At 43.2% G+C, this 19,519-nt stretch overlaps 2 protein-coding genes across 2 annotated transcripts in view; both read left to right on the top strand.

The window, feature by feature from the left end:
• LOC127350631 (protein NLRC5-like) overlaps window positions 1–19,519 on the top strand; it is a 151,624-nt gene that overhangs the window by 47,614 nt on the left and 84,491 nt on the right. The window lies entirely within an intron of this gene.
• LOC127349755 (uncharacterized) lies at window positions 4,393–14,749 on the top strand. Its single transcript, XM_051375637.1, has 5 exons — window positions 4,393–4,460; window positions 4,944–5,015; window positions 12,066–12,783; window positions 12,982–13,264; window positions 14,351–14,749. The coding sequence occupies exons 3-5, from the start codon at window positions 12,076–12,078 to the stop codon at window positions 14,659–14,661; spliced, it is 1,302 nt and encodes a 433-aa protein (XP_051231597.1). The 5' UTR covers window positions 4,393–4,460; window positions 4,944–5,015; window positions 12,066–12,075; the 3' UTR covers window positions 14,662–14,749.

Below are 19,519 nucleotides of genomic sequence, written 5' to 3'. Positions count from 1 at the left end.
ATTTAATTGTGAAATTTAGCTTCAGCATTATCAGATAGACATCTGCGAAAAATGTTTTTCCCTAATGGCTTGTAGTCTATCAATAAGAATTCAAAAGTTATTAAATAATGTTCAGATAGAAAAGGATTTGTAGGAAGACTATTAAATGTTCAATATCAATGCCATATGATAGAACAAGGTCCAGTGTGATTAAAACAATGAGTGGGTTTTTTTTACACTCTGACAGAAGCCAATTGTTGAGTTAAAACTAGGGATGGCTATGAAATGCAACTGACTTTCATGGTGAAGCTGGTCCAGGGGGCAACTAAAAGCCTAGAAGTGTGGGAGATGTGGATTCCAGCAACAGAAAAAGCTGATCTAGAAGGCCGGGTGAAGGATTTAAAAGCAGCCAGGAACAAGCTTAGAGCAAGAAGAGGAGAGTTTGTCATGGCACAAAGTATTACATAGGAGGAAAGTGCATCAGTGGCAGCAGCGACAAACATGGTGGCCACTTTAGCAGCACAGACCACACCCATTGTGAGGATAAAGTCGACAAGTCTGCCCAAATTTCATGGCTGTAAAAGAAATTTCAACAGATGGAGGAAAGACAGGGAAAGCCTGCAAAAGCAGGGGAACTGGCTCTGTGGAAGTGAAAAGATGCAACTTTTGGACAGTGTGGATGAAAAAATCTGTACAACCAGGGTTTCACAACTGTGCTGAAGACATGTCCAGAGTGCTGGAGAATAGGTTTGGAAATAAGTCCACAATTGCCTTAGAAATAATTTAAGAACTGCATAAGATTCCCATCTTGAGAGCACATCCACCAAGAAAGGCAGACATCACGGAGCTCGGAAACATAGGTGCCTTCAAGAACCCGCTGGTAACCAAGTCCATAGAAAGCAAGCTACCTAACACCATAAAGAAAGACTGGTTTGCCTTCATGACCGACCCCATGAAAATGAGAGTAGGCCAAGACCTCCAGGAGGGAGAAGTAAGAGAAAAGGCTCCTAATCAGCTAACCAGAAGAGAACTACTAAGCCAAGTAGCTGGTCTCTATGACCCAATTGGCCTAATCACATCTGTTAAACAGAAAGGAGCCATACTTGTCAGGAGAGCATTCCAGGAGGCTGGAGGAGGAAGTCTGACCTGAGACACTTGGGACAAACCGCTTTCTGATAGCCTAAGGGAGGAAGCAATCAAGCTGTTTGAAGAGTATGTGCGTCTTGGCCAAGTCACCTTCCACAGAAGCCTCACACAGCTGACTGGGTTGGAAAACCCTGTGGAATAACATTCTCTGATGGAAGTGACAAAAACTAGGGTGCTGTGGTGTACTTCAGAGACCGAGCAAGGCATCAAGGTCAGACTGGTTGAATCCAAGGCAAAGCTTACACCACTAGATCAAAAAGGGGAACCTGTTAAAGCAGAAACCTGTGGTGTAGTCTTTGCAGCCCGCCTGAGGAGGAAAGCACAGCCGAATGGAGATAGAGCCATGGTCCCACCTCCTGGATAGTCAGACCATGTTGGGAGCTATTCAGCGAGACAGCTACGGATACCAGACTTTCCTCACGAACAGGGTTGGTGAAATTCAGAAGGCTGGATCTTTTAAGGACTGGTGGTGGAACCCAGGGGAGCTAAACATCTCTGATATTATAACAAGAGGAGCAACTCCTGAGGAAGAAATCAGCCGGAGTGATTGCAGCAGGTGCCAAGGAGGGCATAAATAAACTCCAAAGAAAGGCCTTCTCAGCAGCACTGACCAGAAGTCAAACAAACAGAGCACCAAGTAGCACACCACAAGATGATGAGGAACCTGAGAATCTTTTAACAATTCCAGAGACTACAGCTCTGATCCGGAGAGCTCCAGCTGGTTCAGCAATTAAGCAACTTGTTGAACCGAGAAGATAGAAGATTACTAGTCAGTCATTGCCTGGGTGTGGAGAGCTGCTACAAAATGGAAGATAAAGGGCTCAGCTAAGGCAAAGTGGGAGGTGATTCCTTCAAAGGAAGAGGCACGATCCAACAATTGAGTGAGAATGTATATGATTATTTAATATTGAATATTTGATTTTGATGTAATAATTTTGAGTTTATTAATGTAATTTTAAGAACAATTTGAAATGTTTAGTTGAGAGCTGCTGTCTTACACACTTCTCTGCGCTTCCATTAGAACAGTCACTCACCCAAAACCCCATAGAGACTGTCTGTGTCCCCTGACCACGGCGAGGCAGAAGTGGATCTTTTTGCCTCCCAGGCAACACCACACTGTCCCCTCTGGTTTTCTTTCAGGGAACCAAGTCCCCTAGGCCAAGATGCTCTGGCACACGCATGGCCCAGGCAACTGCTGTACGCTTTCCCGCCTCTGCCATTAATATTGCCAACACTGGACAGGGTGTCTGCAGCGGGACACGAGATACTGCTAACAGCCCCCAGATGGCCAGGAAGAGTATGGTTTCCAGAGTTTCACCAACTTCTACAGGGAGAGCCTTGGTGCCTTCCGGTGAGAATGGATCTCCTCTCACAGTTTGGCGACCAAATCTGGCACCCGAACCCATCTCGGCTGAAACTTCTCTGAAGGGCCAGAGCCATTGCTAGGGCTCTGTGAGCGAGCAGTGGTGCGGACTATTCACAGTTCCCGGGCACCCTCCACCAATGTGTTCTGTGCTAATAGGTGGAAGCTTTTTGCCAAGTGGTGCCAAGCTCAAAATCAGGAGCCAACACAATGCTCCATACCTGGTATACTCAGTTTTCTCCAGTCACTCCTTGATCCAGGCCACGCAGCCTCCACAATCAGGGCGTATATTGCCGCCATCTCATCTATGCAAAATAGAGTGGAGGGGGTGAAAATTGGATCCCACACTCTGGTGACCCGCTTCCTAAAGGGGGCTCAGCGATTGAGGCCTCCTCGGCGAAACCCAGTGCCCTCCTGGGACTTGCCCCTTGTTTTGCGTGCACTGGGCAAACCCCCATTTGAACCCCTGGGGGGTATAGAGTTGAACTGGCTGTCCGTGAAGACAGCCTTTCTCTTGGCCATTACGTCAGCAAAGCGGGTAAGAGAGCTACATGCCTTTTCCATAAACGGAGAGTGTCTGCATTGGCATCCAATGTACAGGAGTAACCTTATGTCCAAACCCCTTTTTTCTCCCAAAGACCTTTGTGTCCTCATACATCAACCATCCTCTTAGGCTGGCAGCCTTTGAACCCTGAGATCAGGGGTCTGAACTGGGGTTGAGCGCTGAGCTTTTGTGCCCTGTACGGGCACTTAGGATTTATCTTCAGAGGACCACCCAAATCGGGCAGTCAGACGCATTGTTTGTCTGTCATACAGGGCCAAGACGGGGCCTTGCCCCGTCCAAACAGCCGTTGTCAAGATGGATAGCCGAGACCATCGGCCATGCTTACAAGTGCAGTGGTCATCCAAGCCCTTACCACATAACCCAGTGGCTGCTGCGGTACTTCCTACACCTTTCACAGCATCCCTAACAGGCAGGTAACAATTCCTCCTGACTTTGTTGATATTAGCCATCCAGTTGCTGAAAGCACCGCCTCTGCCGGTCAGTAGAAACGAAATAGAATGGTTGCGTATGTAACCGCGGTTCTATGAGTTTCGGATGATCGCCAGAGCTCGGCAGTTACTCGGAATATCCACGAGAAGATTGCCAAGCGGTCACTTCCTGGGTGGGCCTGCCCTTTGTGCCGAGGCACAGGGCATACGTCACCCAGGTCACAGGTGACTTTGTTGATACAAACAGTCAACCTGCACATGTGTGCAATGGATATCCAGGTGCTGAAAGCACCGCCTCTGGCGGTCATCTGAGACTCGCAGAACCGTGGTTACATACGTTACCATGGTTTTTCCTTGCCCTTGTCTCCAAGGTCTTGCTCATGGTGGTACTGTTGGGTCTCTGTAAATAATGGTATAAGGAGTTCGGTCTAGACCTGCTCTATTTGAAAAGTATCCTGAGATAACTTCTGTTATGAATTGGCGCTATACAAATACAATTGAATTGAACTGAATTGAATTGAATCTGATTTAAGGACTAAACTTGATAAAAACTCTGAGAATTCAGATAGAAAAGTACGGTCCAGGAGCGCGGTACACTATAACAAACCGAACTGGCTGCAGTGTTTTCCAGGACGGTGAGAAAGACTAAGAACAAGGCTTTTAAATGAAATTTACCCCAAAAAATATTTGTAAAATACCAGAAAACTGTTAAATTTAATTATTGATAAACCAGTAAATTATTTGAAATATCTTACTAGAACGTGCAATAAGAAATACGAGTGAAAGTGAATTTGCTCTGGTTGTTTTCTTTGTGATGCGATCTGAGAGCAGTGTGATGGATCATTTCCCTTTAAAATGAGACACAGCAGTGAGCTGACAAAGCTCCGCCCCTGAATGACATCACCTGAGACCAACAAGGAAACAGGTTGTACCAGTTCAGTTCTCACTGAGGAGAGACACACAGACGGACAGACACACGGTAAGATTGACCTTCATTACAAATCTGTGACTTTAACTGAGGGAGGACATGGTGGTCTTTCAAACTTCTATCTTCTACTTTCTATTAACAGTCACACATTAAATGTATATAAAATGTAATTCACACATTGATGTATGTTTAATTGTAAACATAACGATTTATAATTATGATTAATAATTATATAATTATTATATATTATAATTATAATTCAATGATTATAATTCAAACATAAACATAATTTAAACCTCTTCAGAAAACTGACATTTTGTATCAGTGATCCGTTTGATCAGACCAGGATCAGAGCTCAATGACAATTGCATTTTCCTGTGACCACTACTGTATAAGAAAAGTTTACTTGTGCTTCGCCAGTTAAATGCTTTAAATGTTAAGCTACAGCGGTAGAAAATGTTCAGTTGCATTAGCAGTAACCGAAGTTGATACTGTTTGTTTATGCATTGTACTTTGGACTGCTTTATCATCAAGGTCCGGTAATGGTTCAAGCTCCAGGATGGATTGATACCGGCTGTCTGTGACCTGTCTTCAAACTCGGAAGCCGTAAGTTTTGTTTTACTGTTTCTATTGTAGGTTTGTCTGTTCAACTTGGTGTCAGCATGTGTCAGCAAGAGACAATGTGGCTAGCAGGACTAATGTAGTATTGAAGGACACACCCTAGAAGGCACATGGGTAAACTGTAATCTGATTACGTCTTTTTTCTGTGACTGTAATCCATGAGTTACCTTCTATTTTTAATATCCTGATCACAAAGCTCCATTACATCTAATCCATTACTCCCTTTAACTTTAATTTAAATGACTCACTGTCTTAAGACATACTACCACATACTAGTGCAGATTATTTCTAATTGCATCCACAACATTTATTTAAGTCAAAGAATTTCCACAATTTCCATAAAGTATCTGGTACAAGTGTATTTTGTAGTCCCTAGATTGACCTCAGACAAGCCTTTTTATTTTGATGGCACACATCATACATTTCTTAATGTAGACCACTAACAATACATGCTACAGTTACATATCAATCATTGCTGGATTCAGCACAGTCCTTTTTTTCTGGTTGGTGTTTGAGACTATCCCAGCCATAGCTACCTGGAAGTAAATGAATACTGTTTTCTTCCAACAGGTGGTTTCCTTCTGAATGCCTGAATAACATAAGTTACATTCAGTCTGTGCCACCTTCTGACTGGTGCCACGTGTACTCCTCCTCAGTGTCTTCTATAGTGAAGTACAATACTTAAAATAAAATTTACTCAAAGTGAATTTCAAAAAGTACACACAAAATGACTTACAGTAATGAGCAGAATTTATTACTTCCAACTTCAAGAGAAATGTCTGCCTCTTTAGCTGCTGAATGCTTCACTTTCTTTAGAAGTTAGTCTCTAATGGTGTCTTTTTACGGTGCTGGGTTTTAGAATGTTGTAGCTGATAACAGCTGAATGCTACTTAAAATGTGCTGATGTGATCAGTGAGACAATCAAAGTTGGGGGCCACAAAACCAAAATACTGAGCTGAAAGACACAAAAACACTCCATCAAGCTGAGGAGAACTGTACCTTTAGCTCACATCCCTTAAAGGTCCAGTGTGTAACATTTAGAAGGATCTATTGTCAGAAATGGAATATAATATTCATAGATAGGTAGGTTTTAATAGGCGTTCAATATTCATAGGTAGGTAGGTTTTAATTAGCGTCCAATCACCTAAATATAGGAATTGTTGCATTTTTGTTACCTTATAATGAGCTGTTTTTAACTACAGGAGGGCAGGTCCCTCCAAAGAGGCTGCCATCTTGAACCACCTGGTTTCTAAAGTAGCCCAGATGAGAGACTAACATCAAAACCCAAAGATAAAGGCAGAAAATGCTCAAATTTGAGAAGGTGAAACAAGTCAAAATTTTTGATTTTTCCTTAATAATGGACGTCGATGATTAATCAAAATGTTAGTGATTCTCTGCAACAACAAATTGGCTGACTGGCAAATGTTAAAGGGGAACTCTGGCAGATTTTTACCCAAGTCTTGATCGCTAGATGTCACCGAGTACTGTCGATAGAAAAAACAACGACCAAAACCGGTGCTGGCAAACTGGAGTTCTTGCAGCTAATGGCCAGAGCTCCCACTTAGCTAAAATACACTTCTTGGGGGCATAGCCTAGAGTGCCTTTTGCTCCTCTTAACAGACACAAAATGCAATTAAAATGTCTGTCCAACATGTTCAGGGCCCTTACATGACAACAACATGCGTTTTCTACTCATTTAAATTCAAAGTTTACAAGTCCTGTCACCTACCTGTTTCTCCATCACTCGCTTCACCAAAAGCCCAGAAGAGTCGATCACGGAGGTCATACCTTTGCGACGAAAACTTTTCCCCCTCAAAAATGTCAATGTCTTCACAGGCTACGCTCCTCCGATCCCTACAACTTCCTGCAACAACTGAATTCCCACGGGACTTAAAAGTTTTCATGTGCGCATACTCGAAAGCTGCATGCTGCCTGTTGCGTTGCTCCAGCCTTTGAGTTCGCGTTTTTTAACTTTCTTAACTTTTATTCTTTTGTTCGTTCTTGTTTCTTCACTGTAACTCTGTGAAGTCCTGTCCTCTCTAACAAGGTCGTTTTCAGAGAGTTTTCGTGCTTTTCTACGTGTTGTTTTTATTATGCCGCTTCCACTGGGACACGCCGCCTTTATTCACTCCAGAGAACAGCTGATCGCGCTAATTCCGGCTGGCGTAGTGGCCAGACCAGAGAAAAACACACCGGGGGATGCAGAGGAGGGAAGCAACGTCTGTGAATGAGAGGAGCGTCGAGACGGGACGGGCTTATGGAGAGGGTCCCTTTGCGGAGTACCGTGAGTGCAGTCTGATGTGTTTATAATAATAATAATAATAATACATTTTATTTATAAGCGCTTTTCTAAATACTCAAAGACACTTTACATAAAAAAAAAAAAAAACAAAACATAAAAGCAGCCAAACAACATCAAATAGTAAAACATTAAAACACATCAGACTTAGCTAAACATTAAAGCAATTTTAAAAAGGTGAGTTTTTGTCAGTGATTTGAATGTTGGAAGGTCGGTACAGTCACGGATGTGTTTGGGGAGAGAGTTCCAGAGGGAGGGCAGCTACAGAGAACGCTCTGTCGCCCCCAGGTTCGGTGCTTGGTCCGGGGGTGGAGGAGTCAGGAGGTTTGCTTCAGATGAGCGGAGGCTGCGGGATGGATTGTGGCGATGGAGCAGGTCAGTGAGGTAGGAAGGAGCCTGGTTATGGAGGGCTTTGTGTGTAAGGAGGAGGATTTTGAACTGAATGCGCTGTGGAACTGGGAGCCAGTGGAGGTTCTGGAGGACGGGAGTGATGTGATCACGGGTGCGGGTGTGGGTGAGCATACGTGCAGCGGAGTTTTGAATGTACTGTAGCTTATTTAGAGTTTTGGATGGTGTGCCATAGAGGATGCTGTTGCAGTAGTCGATTCTGGAGGTGATGAAGGCGTGGATGAGGGGTTTCAGCAGCAGAGAAGGAGAGTGATGGGCGAAGACGGGCAATGTTCTTGAGATGAAAGAAGGCAGTTCTCGTGATTTGGTTTATGTGATGTTCAAAGGAGAGGTTATTGTCAAAGATGACTCCGAGGTTGCGACTGTGGGGGGATGGAGACAGGGTGGAGTTGTCAATGGTGAGGTGGAAACTGTCTGTGGTTTTGGTGAGGGATTTGGGGCCGATAATGATGAGGTCTGATTTGTCACAGTTGAGTTTGAGAAAGTTGGAATGCATCCAGGATTTGATGTCGGTGAGGCAGTTGGAGAGAGTGGAGTGAGTGGCCGGGTGATGGATTTGGTAGAGATATAAAGCTGGACGGCATAACAGTGGAAGTGGAGACCATGGTGGCGAATGATGTTGCCAATGGGTAGCAGGTAGAGTATGAAGAGGAGAGGACCAAGCACCGAACCCTGGGAGACGCCTTGGGACAGGGGAGCAGTGGAGGAGGTGCAGTTGTTGATATGGATAAATTGTTGTCGGTCTGTGAGGTAAGATTTGAGCCAGGGAAAGTGCAGTGCCAGTGATGCTGAGAGGACTCAAGACGGGAGAGGAGAATGTTATGGTTGATGGTGTCAAAGGCTGCAGTGAGGTCCAGGAGGATAAGGATGGTGAGGTGGCCGGAGTCAGCGGAGAGGAGGATGTCGTTGGTGACTTTCAGGAGGGCTGTTTCGGTGCTGTGTTGGGAGGCGGAAACCGGATTGAAATGGTTCGAACAGTTCATTTGAGCAGAGGTGGGTTTTGAGTTGTGTGGCGACAATACGTTCCAGTATTTTGGACAGAAAAGGAAGATTGGAGATGGGCGAAAAGTTAGACATGATGTCAGGGTTGAGTCCAGGTTTTTTGAGGATGGGAGTGACAGCAGCCAATTTGAGTGAGCGGGGGACTGAGCCGGACTTGAGAGAGGAGTTGATGATTTCTGTGATGAGTGTGGAGATGGCTGGTAAAGAGTCCTTGATGAGGTGAGATGGGATAGGATCCAGGACACATGTAGTGGTTTTCATGCCTGTCATGATTTTGGGCAGCTCCCCTGGTGACACGGGGCAGAACTGAGACAGAGGCTGAGAGGCGAAGGGGGGAGGAGCAGATGAAGGAGTGGGATTGCAGGCTGTGGGGGCAGGAGCGGGGGGACAAATTGTTATAAATGGTGTCGATTTTTGATTGAAAGAATGAAAGAAAGGAGTTGCATTTGTCAGTGGTGAATGACTTGGAGGTATTGTCGCTGGGCTTGAGGAGTTTATTTACTGTAGAAAACAGAGCCTTGGGGTTGGTGGAGCCAGCGTGAATGAGGTGAGAGTAGTAGGTGGACCGGGTGGTGTTGAGGGCATCCTTGTACTGCAGGAGGTAGTCTGTAAAAGTTTGGAGATGAACAGTTAAACCGGTTTTCTTGTAAAGTCTTTCAAGTTGTCGTTTGCGTGACTTCATTTTGTGCAGTTCAGAAGTGTACCAGGGGGGCAGAGTGGGTGAATGAGACGGTTTTGGTTTTAATGGGGGCCAGCTGATGGAGACAGGAGGAGAGTGTTTCGTTGTAGAACTTGGTGAGGTCAGAGGGGTTGTCAGTCAGCGGTGGGGGGAGGAAGATATTTTACTTGCAAGAGAGGTAGTAAGAGCTGAAGGGGGGAGATGGATTTGAGGTTTCTGAAAGATATTGTCCGTTTATCCTTAATGGTGGGAATGGGGATGTCAATGTCTGTGATGATTGCCAGGTGGTCGGAGATGTTGAGGTTGAGGCTGGAGAGGTGATGTAAGGTGAGACCAGTGGAGCAGACAAGATCCAGGATGTGACCACGGCTGTGGGTGGGAAAGTTGACGTGTTGGGTGAAGTTGAAGCAGTGTAGTAGTTCCAGAAATTCAGTGGCAGATTTGCAGTCATTGTCAATGTGGATGTTGAAATCTCCCAGAAGAAGAACGGAAGGTGAGATGAGTTAGAAAGTCAGAGAAGTCGGTGAGAAAGGAGGGGTTTGGTTTGGGGGGCGGTAGATGATGGCAGTGACCAGAGGAGTGGGACCAGAGAGTTTGAAAGTGAGGTGTTCAAAGGAGTGAGCAGCAGGGATGGAGATGGTGGATGTTTTGATGTCGTTCCTGTAGATTGCTGCTACACCACCTCCCCGCCCCTCAGGTCGGGGTTTGTCAATGTAAGTGTATCTGGTGGGTGTGGTCTGGTTGAGCAAAAAGTAGTCCAGAGGTTTGTGCCAGGTTTCAGTGATACAGAGGAAATCCAGGTTATTGTCAGTTATGAATTCATTCAGAATGAGACTTTTATTGTTAAGTGAGCGGGTGTTGAGCAAAGCCAGTTTCAGGTGACGTTGCTTCGTGAAGGGTTGAGAGGACCGAGGAAGGGGGCGGAGATTAGATAGGTGCACATGTCGTTGTTGTGATGACGTAATGAGGAAGTTGCGGTGCGTGAGCAGGACCAGATGGATGGGATAGAGTTAGGAGTTGAACAGTTGTAAATGAACATGCGACCAGAGCCTCTGTGTGGAGGACGGCGAAGTAGTCCAGTTTCACAGAGGATGTCGGTGCAGTCCGGGCGCTGATGGTTGTTGAGTGAATGGAGGACGGAGATGGAGTACAGCGGCGGCATGATCCAGGTGTGGAGCGCTAGCACGGAGCTAGTGCTAGCTTGTGACCATGAGCCAGGTGTCTGTGGACGGAGCCGTATCATGTACTCCAGAAGAATCCACAGGGTGATCCACAGCATAACAGCAGCAGGCGATCTGTGGTCCGATGATGAGGCGATGAGGAGAGTGGCCCCCGGCCTGCTAACCTAGAGGACCCGGTGATAAGAGGAGGTCGTCAGCTCGATGCGGTGGTGGCCAGCGGAGGAAGCCAGCCGGAGCCCGACAGAACCGACCACACCGGGACGGAAAGATCCCGGGAGGACGGGATAATCCGATGAGGAAGAGAGGGGCCGCCGGCCTGCTAGCCAGGGGGTCCAGGTAGGGAGAGGAGGTTGTCAGCCTGATGCGGTGGTGGCCAGCGGATGAAGCCAAAGCCAAAGCCCAGTAAAGCCGACCACACCGGGATGGAAAGATCCTGGCAGGACGGGCAGGTGGGCTCGAGCTGGCAGAGAAGATGGCAGGGAAAGACCGCAGGAATGGCCACCCCTGTGGCAGGGCGATGAGGCTATGCCGAAGTCCCGGGGATCCTGTAGCTAGCAGGAGCTAGCAGGACGGTGGGAGGACTTCACAGGTACGAAGCAGATAGATAGCAGTGAATCTGTTTGCTCTCCAATTTCAGAGGACTGCCAAACCAGACTATCTGGTGTGGTGAGGCGTAGGTCAAGAGACAAAAACTTTATCGTAGACTATTGTCGGAGACGGAGCGGCAGCCAAGGTGCGCCAGCATCCGCCATGTTCTCACCAATAATCCCTTGTTTCACTGAGACATGGCTGCACAGGGACATTACGGACCAGATCGTCTCCGTGGATGGCTTCCACACCGTGGATGGCTTCCACAAGTCCCGTGGGAATTCAGTTGTTGCAGGAAGTTGTAGGGTGCAGATCGTAGCATAGCATGTAAAGACATTGACATTTTTGAGGGAGAAATAAACAAAGGCATGACCTCCGTGATCGACTCTTCTGGGCTTACGGTGAAGCGCGCAATGGAAAAACAGGTAGGTGACAGCACTTGTAAACTTTGAATTTAAACGGTTTCTGCACAATGTATGAGTTGAAAACGCATGTTGTTGTCACGTAAGGGCCCTGATCATGTTGCAAAGACATTTTAATTGCATTTTGTATCTGTTAAGAGGAGCAAGAGGCACTCTTTAGGTTATGAAGAAGTGTATTTTAGCTAAGTGGGAGCTCTGGCCATTAGCTGCAAGAACTCCAGTTTGCCAGCACCGGTTTTGGTCGTTGTTTTTCCTATCGACAGTACTCATGACATCTAGCGATCAAGACTTGGGTAAAAATCTGCCGGAGTTCCCCTTTAATATGTTGTCAGACTAAATGAATTAAGAGGGTTCAGGGTCTGGAGTCTGATTTTACATTTTTTACAACTTTGACATCTTCATAAGGCAATTTGCCATATGTTCTTACTTTTCCTTTATATACTGTTTAAATTTTAGCTGATCCGAAATGAAACGCTCAACAGAGCCAGCTCCTCCGATTGAAACATGGACCAAAGCAGATGTCCACAGGTGGCTGATGACAGAGGTCAAAGTTCATGAGACTTGTGCTAACAGATTCTCTGAAGAGGAAGTGTCAGGAGACTCTTTAGTTGACTTTGAGAAGACAGACATATTGGACTTGGGAATTAAACATGGCCCTGCTGTCAAAATTACATCCTACTTAGAAAGTCTGAAAGAAGGTTTACCGCATGAATCACAGTTCCCAGCATATGTAGAAAACTGGACCAAGGAGCAAGTGAACCAGTGGTTACTGCAGCATGTGAACATATATAGCAAATATGCAGAAAGGCTTCAAGAGGAAGATGTGTCAGGGGATTGCCTTGTGTGCTTCAAGAAGCAGGATCTTCTGGATCTGGATGTAAAAAGTGGTCCTGCAGTAAAGATTCTGGCAGAACTTCGTAAGCTGAACAAGAAACCAGAGCCAACACTGCAACCCATTCTTCACACCAAAACGGACCAAAAAGAGGCTCCAAAAACCATTCAACCTGAGCAGAGTCTGGCTCAGGCCATAGCAACCATACAACCAGAATCTTACAACAAAACTAAATCAAAAACAGACAGATCAGTGGAAAATGAGACTCAGCCATTCAAGAAAGCTTCAGAGAAGCAGCCAAAGCCAGAGAACCTGGAAGCCAGGAGAAAAGAAACCAGGCCGGTAAGATGTTTTATTAATCACAGAATAAAATAAATGATTGTATCCAGCCTGTTAATGGAGCCTTTTGATATGAAGCAAACTATTTTGTTAGTTCACTTTTAGAACGCATAAAGCCATAACATTCAGGATGTTTAGAAACTATAGACAGTGAATAAAGTGTTAAGTCTACACTAAATATTTACTTGTTTGTTCCTGCAGACCACAGTCCTACCAGATACACCTAAGAGCACTGTGGAGATCCAGGAAACCCTAGAAAACCTTTCAAAAGATGACCTAAAAAAGTTTCAATTTAATTTAAAAGAATATAGAACATCCAAGTATAAACCTATTTCTCGGAGTAGAGTGGAGGGCAGGGACACTATGGACACTGCTCAGTTAATGACTGACCACTATGGAAGCAAGGACGCTCTGCGAGTCACAACAGACATTCTGATGGGAATACAGCAGAATGAGCTTGCTGGTCAACTGAAAAAGAACATGGGTAAGACAAACAATGACGTAAACATTTTTTTCCCCCAATAATCTGCATAATTTTCTAATGTTTTCTATCCTAGCTTGCTGACACAAGTATTTGTGATTACTATATCCACAAAGTAATTTCCCCCTGGGATTATTAAAGTATTTCTGATTCTCATTCTGAAATTACAAAAACCAAAACTATTCACTCAAACAATTAATTGGTCTTGCACACACTAAAGTTGTGCAGTGGACAGGACACAAAAGAAAAAAGTCGACAATCAACTATCTTCAAGCCAACAACCAAAAGCGTCATTACATCTTTCTTGAAATATTTTTTAGGGGGGTTTATTGCCTCTGATCGATAGTAACAGCTGAAGAAGAAGAGTGACAGTAAAGGGGGGAGAGAGAGGGGATGACACGCAGCAAAGAAGCACAGGTTAGAGTCAAACCCATGGCCACTGCAGCAAGAACTCAGCCTTAGTACATGCGGTGCCACCTCTACCAGGTGAGCCATGAGGGCGCCCCTTCACTCATTATTTTCATGTCAGGAATATTTATTTTATTAACATTTTAGATTTGTTTCCAGTGAGATTGAGATATTAGTTCCCATAGTGACTTTGCAGTTGTGTAAACATTACAGTTGCTGCTCTAGAACCAACAGTTTTATTAAAAATATTAAATTCTTATCTAGTTCTGAATTTAAAGACAACCAGGCTGACATAAGAACTGTATAGCTAATATGCACTCTTCACTATTTCTTTATTTATCAAGAATCATACTGTCATCACCATATTGAACATTGTTATTGCACATAGCAGATTTTGCTCATATCATGCAGGCATACCAGTGAGCCACACTGCTGCACCGAGTGACATATTGCTTCATTTCCATGTACACACACAGTTTATTTTGAGTCAATCCCACATACACCATCCTGCTGCCCGAAATACTCACCAGAGCACCAAATGTGGATTCATCCATCACTGAAAACAGTCCCCAACAAATGCTTTGTTTCCTGCTATTTGTTTGACAAAACATCAAATAATGTGGCCAGCTGTTTTAGGAAATCACGGAACCTTTTTAAAACTTAATTGTATTGTTCATACAGGTCAAGAGGAGCAGCAGAATCTTTCAAAAGGAGTTTTGAAGAAAGAAGCTAACCAGGGTGACAAACTAAAGAATTTGTTAACTTGTGGTGGGAATTCACTGGATAACTATGACCGTTTTGTTGTTGTTATGAACAAGAGCAGTCCAGAACAAGTGCAGTATCTCCAGTTTTTGAATAAGCTGAAACTGTTTTGTGTGTTAGACTTTGACCCCAACTCTAGTTCTCCAGGGGAGTGTGTCATTCCTACAGAGAGTCAAGGGTGGCCAATCTACATACCCCATCACAGTATCAAGGACAGACTGACTCTGTGATAAAAAACCTTAACCTCTACCAACAGACCAGCTGGGTCTTCTGCAATGGTAGACAAGACCTTGACAGCGACTCGAACAAGGAGTTAGATTATAAGAACTGGCTGAGGAAATCTTGCATAGATGTAGAGCAGTTAGTTTCATTCATTTGCAACCCGAACGTTCTTCTCCATGGAAGAAGGCACATCATTTTCCTCCTACTTTCACCTGTGGAAACTGAGAAAGACCCAGTCTTTGACACCTTCAGGTGTTTCATAAAACACAAGGAAGAGGAAAACATCATCACCGTTTGTGAACTTCCGAATAAATATTTCAAATGGAGGAAGATGATACAAGAAAAGTGTGATTTTGACATTGACCACCTATCCATATATGAACTAACCTTAAGTGAGATCAATGGCACTATAATGGCACTGGGACCATTCAGTCAGTCATCTGGAAGGTTGCTTCCCTCTTCTGGATCCAGCGCTGTTGTCCTGAAACAGAAGGATGAAGATTTAATGACTGCCCTGGATATCTTATGTCTTAATCAATGTCAAAACATTTATGATGAAAACAGTCCAGAGTTTCATAACATCAGAATCAAAGTTGAGGAAGAATTCTACAGAGGGGGAAAAGTCAAATGGTGGAACTTCTACTTCTGTGACAAAGACAAAGAGAAGCCATTTGTAAAGCGGGACAAGTATGAAAATGTGAAGAAGATGATCAGAAATCAGTTGAGAGATTCAAAAAACATTTGTGCTCTGCTCACTCTGTTTCATCATCCAGGCTGTGGTGGTACAACCTTAGCAAAGAATTTGATGTGGGATCTCCGTAAAGAGTTCAGATGTGCTGTGCTGAAAGACAACACACTGCCAAAGATGGAAGTTGCCATCCAAGTCAGAAGGCTCATGAAACTTGAAAGTGAGACACCATCTCCTGTTTTACTGTTAGTTGATGATTCAAAAGAAACAGAGAATCCCCACGATTTTGTGAACTGCATACATAGAGCTGCATTAGAGGATAGCTTACACATAAATGTGGATGAGGGCCCAAACTGCAAAGTCATCATTCTTAACTGTGTTCGTTCCCATAGCCCAAAGGAGCAATACAGAAAGCTCAAAACAGCACAATGTCAATACTTAGAAGCTTCATTGACACCAGAAGAACAGAAGGAGTTTAAAAAGAAACTCAATGAGCTCAAAGAAACTCATGAAAAACCTGAAAACTTTTACAGCTTCATGTTCTTGAAAAGCAATTTTGATGAAGTATACATCAAAGATCTTGCTCGTAACACACTGGAGAACTTTGATTTCAGCTCAAAGAAGGCCAAACTGTTTGCCTTTCTAGCCTTACTTAACAACCATGTAGCAGAATCTGAGATCTCTCTCTCACTCTGTGAAGACTTTTTAGGACTGAACATGATTCAGAGGCAAGAGGACAGTGTGTTGGACAAAATGAATCCATATTCAAACTTTCTCATCATAGACACAGTTGAACAACTGGGAGGATACAAAGGAATCCGAATCCTTCATAAAGCCATAGCACCTGCATGTCTGGAAGAGTTGGAGAAAAGGTACAACTTGAAAGTAAGTGATATCACTATGGAGCTCCTTCACTGTGATCTGTTCTTCAGAGTTGGAGTTGTCAAAAGCCGATTCATGCCCCCAATTAAACAAATGTTGATAGAAAGGCAGTGCAGGAAAGTCAAGTCAAGTCAAGTCAAGTCAACTTTATTGTCAAATAAAGAAGGAGATGAGAGAGAACCATTTTCTCCTCTCGTAGACAAAATTCACAACCAGCAAGGGAGACAAACTGTCCAAGAAATCTTTGTGAAAGCATCATCCAGGTTTGTGACAAGTTCATCTATTCCTCAGGCTCTGGCAAGATACCTGTACATCAAAGACCGTGACTTCCCGGAAGCTCTAAAATGGGCTGAAAAAGCCAAGAACATTAAAGAAAATCCATACACATATGACACAATTGGACAGATTCACAAAAGTAAATTAAAATCTAACATCGACAGAGAAAAGCAGGAGACATCACACAATCCAGAAGACTTGAACACAAACATTAAGATAGCAGATAATGCTATCGCAGCATTTAAAAGGGCTCAAGAGCTGGCAAATACAGTGGATGAACTTGAGAAGGAAGCTGCTGTTGACGATGAGTTGGATGACTATCCCAGAAATTCATACAATGTTTACGGCTATGTGGGTATGCTGGAAATTATTTTCCTGGTCTTTGAGATATTGAGCAGATTGCCGTTCTTTGAAGAAAGCAATCCAATGAAGAAGAGGTACTTGCAGAGTTTTCTGAAAGAAACAATCTCAATCACTAGCATGTATGAGGAAGGCAATGAGATCAACAACAGATACGTGGAGATCATCAAAGAATATGAACATTTTCTTCTCGGTTTGAAAACTGAAGCAAAAGAAACCTTTGAAATTCTCGACAGTTACTTCATGTATATAAAACCCAACAATTCTGAATTTGATTCAAAGAATCGTTGGACTGTCTGTGAGCTTTTCAAGAAGTACGTAACTCTGTTTTGTACTTCACCAGAGGAAATGAAAAAAGAAAGACAATACAATCCCAATCTCAATTTGAAAATTTATATTGAAGAACAAAGATTGTTTCTTGAGAAGAACCAAGCAGATACATTCACAGGTATTCTTCAGCATTTGGACAAACCTGCGGAAGAGATTGAGAGGATCACTGAGTGCTATGCATTCTTGCAACAACAACAACAATTTATCAACAAAAAACAAAAGACAAAGGAAACAGTAAATTACATTTTGTCAAACATAGTTCTTTATCTTCTGAAACCAAACTCTAAACATGTGAAGAGTCACAGTGACCTCTCTGCTCTGCTTTTGACAACTCTGCAAGATGTAGGACTTCACTATCCCTTCCCAGATCCATACTACCTGGCTCTGCTGTTATTCTGGCCTCCTGGGGAAAACACAGATATTGGGGCATATGTGAGAGCAATCCGAAACTCCTCTCACAAGCGCCTGACTTCATTGTTCAGAAACAGGAGCACAGTTGCCCACCTCTACTTGGGGAAAGCAATGGGACTCAAGAGACTTGTTTCTAAACCACAACTGGATGAGAATTTTAAAAAGATGCGCCGTGACACTTTGGCACAACTTTGGCGGAATGGAGACATATTTAAAGACATTGCAATTATCAACCGCCTCCATCGAGTCAGTGGAACCGTTGAGCAAGGAGAGGTGTTTGCCAATTATGGAACAATTAAAATCCCTGTACGCCCAGCTCTCATTGCTGGTATAAGAAGTGGTTACAGTACAGAAAAGGTGTCTTTCTACCTTGGTTTTGCCATTAATGGACCCCTCGCTTATGATATCCAGTATGAAAACTAGGATAGTAAATTAAAGAGGTGCTATACAAGCACTGAGATTTGAACTGTACAGAGTGACAACTAGGTGTGGCAGCCAATGACTCACTGTGGAATTTGAAACACACTTCATAAACACACAAGCAAATGATGAATAAGACAGATTGCAGACATCCTGTAGCTCTAGCTGTGTGTCTTATATTTTTGTATTTTAATAGAATTTCATCATTTAGAAACATTTGTTATCTACTTTCTGAGAGGTTTTTGCTTTTTTGTTTTTGTTGTCTGTTGCAGATGTGGCATATTCAAGTGTGTCCTTTTCATTTACCTAGGTAGCTGGTACAAAGAAGTGCAACATAAGCACAGACATTAACTCTACAGAGTGAAAATAAGGTGTGGTGGCCAGTAAACATACCAGCCACAAAAACCCATGAGCAAACGATAAACAATACATATTGCAATAATAATAGTAATCATGTAGTATTAGCTATGTGTGTATGTTTTTTATATTTTTTTAATGTCTTTAATCTTTTATAAACATTTTTTATCTACTTTCTGATTGGTTTTTGTTTTGTTGTTTTGTTGTCTGTTGCAGATGTTGCACATTCACCAAGTGTGCCCCATTCCTTTACCTGCAAGTAAAAATATAACATAGTTAAGAGTACAAAAAAGTGCAACACATGCGCACGAGGCATGAAATGTAAGACAAACTGCAGGGTCAACTACAAATCCCGAAGCTATAGCTGTGTATGTTTTTTATTTGTCATTTAATCTTTGATAAACTTTTTTTTGGTTTTGTTTTGTACAAATGTAATAATACAGTTGTTAACAATAAAAATAAACGATGTCTTATTTTCTCAAATACATGGTTGATTCAAGGAGCCCTAGCGCTCCCAAATAGTAGTTGAGGAACATTGATCAACCACTCAATTGTTTTGTATTTAATGTTTTGTTTGACTTTACATTTTACAAGAAGCTTTATTGAACAATAAGAGTAGAGGTAAAAAGTGTGATTATTATCTTCTGTTGTGAGAGAAATGTGATTTATTGTTGTGGACATCAAATTTTCTATAAAGGACAATTTTATTTTAGTAATTACAGAAGTGAAGTAAATGGCTTGTCAGCTCTAAGTATATGTGTAATCATAAAATACGCAATAAAAAAAATACATGAGTGCACTTTTTTGTTGGGATTATTGTAACCTTAGCTCTGTAGACATTTGTAGTATGAAATCTGTGACACTTTCGTGTGGTCATTTACTATAAACAGTAGTATTTCCTTTTCCTCACATAAATCAAATAATGATCATTTCTTGTACCACAAAAAGTAAATCAAATCCCTTCTCTAGGGAGTGTGCAGCCTCACACACCTTCACGACTACTTTGATTGTCAGAGTGAGAGTAAAACAACCACTCCCAGAAACCTACCAACTGCTCGTAAACATTTGATAGAAATCTCTTCGTCATTCTACTCTCTGCTGCCTTCGGCTCTGTCCGGTTTTTAAATCTGAAAGTATGTAAC

The sequence above is a fragment of the Dicentrarchus labrax genome, unplaced genomic scaffold, assembly GCF_905237075.1.
Source record: "Dicentrarchus labrax unplaced genomic scaffold, dlabrax2021, whole genome shotgun sequence".
Taxonomy (NCBI): domain Eukaryota; kingdom Metazoa; phylum Chordata; class Actinopteri; family Moronidae; genus Dicentrarchus; species Dicentrarchus labrax.
The sequence above is the reverse complement of the archived record's forward strand: the minus strand, read 5'-3'. Positions and strand labels throughout refer to the sequence as shown.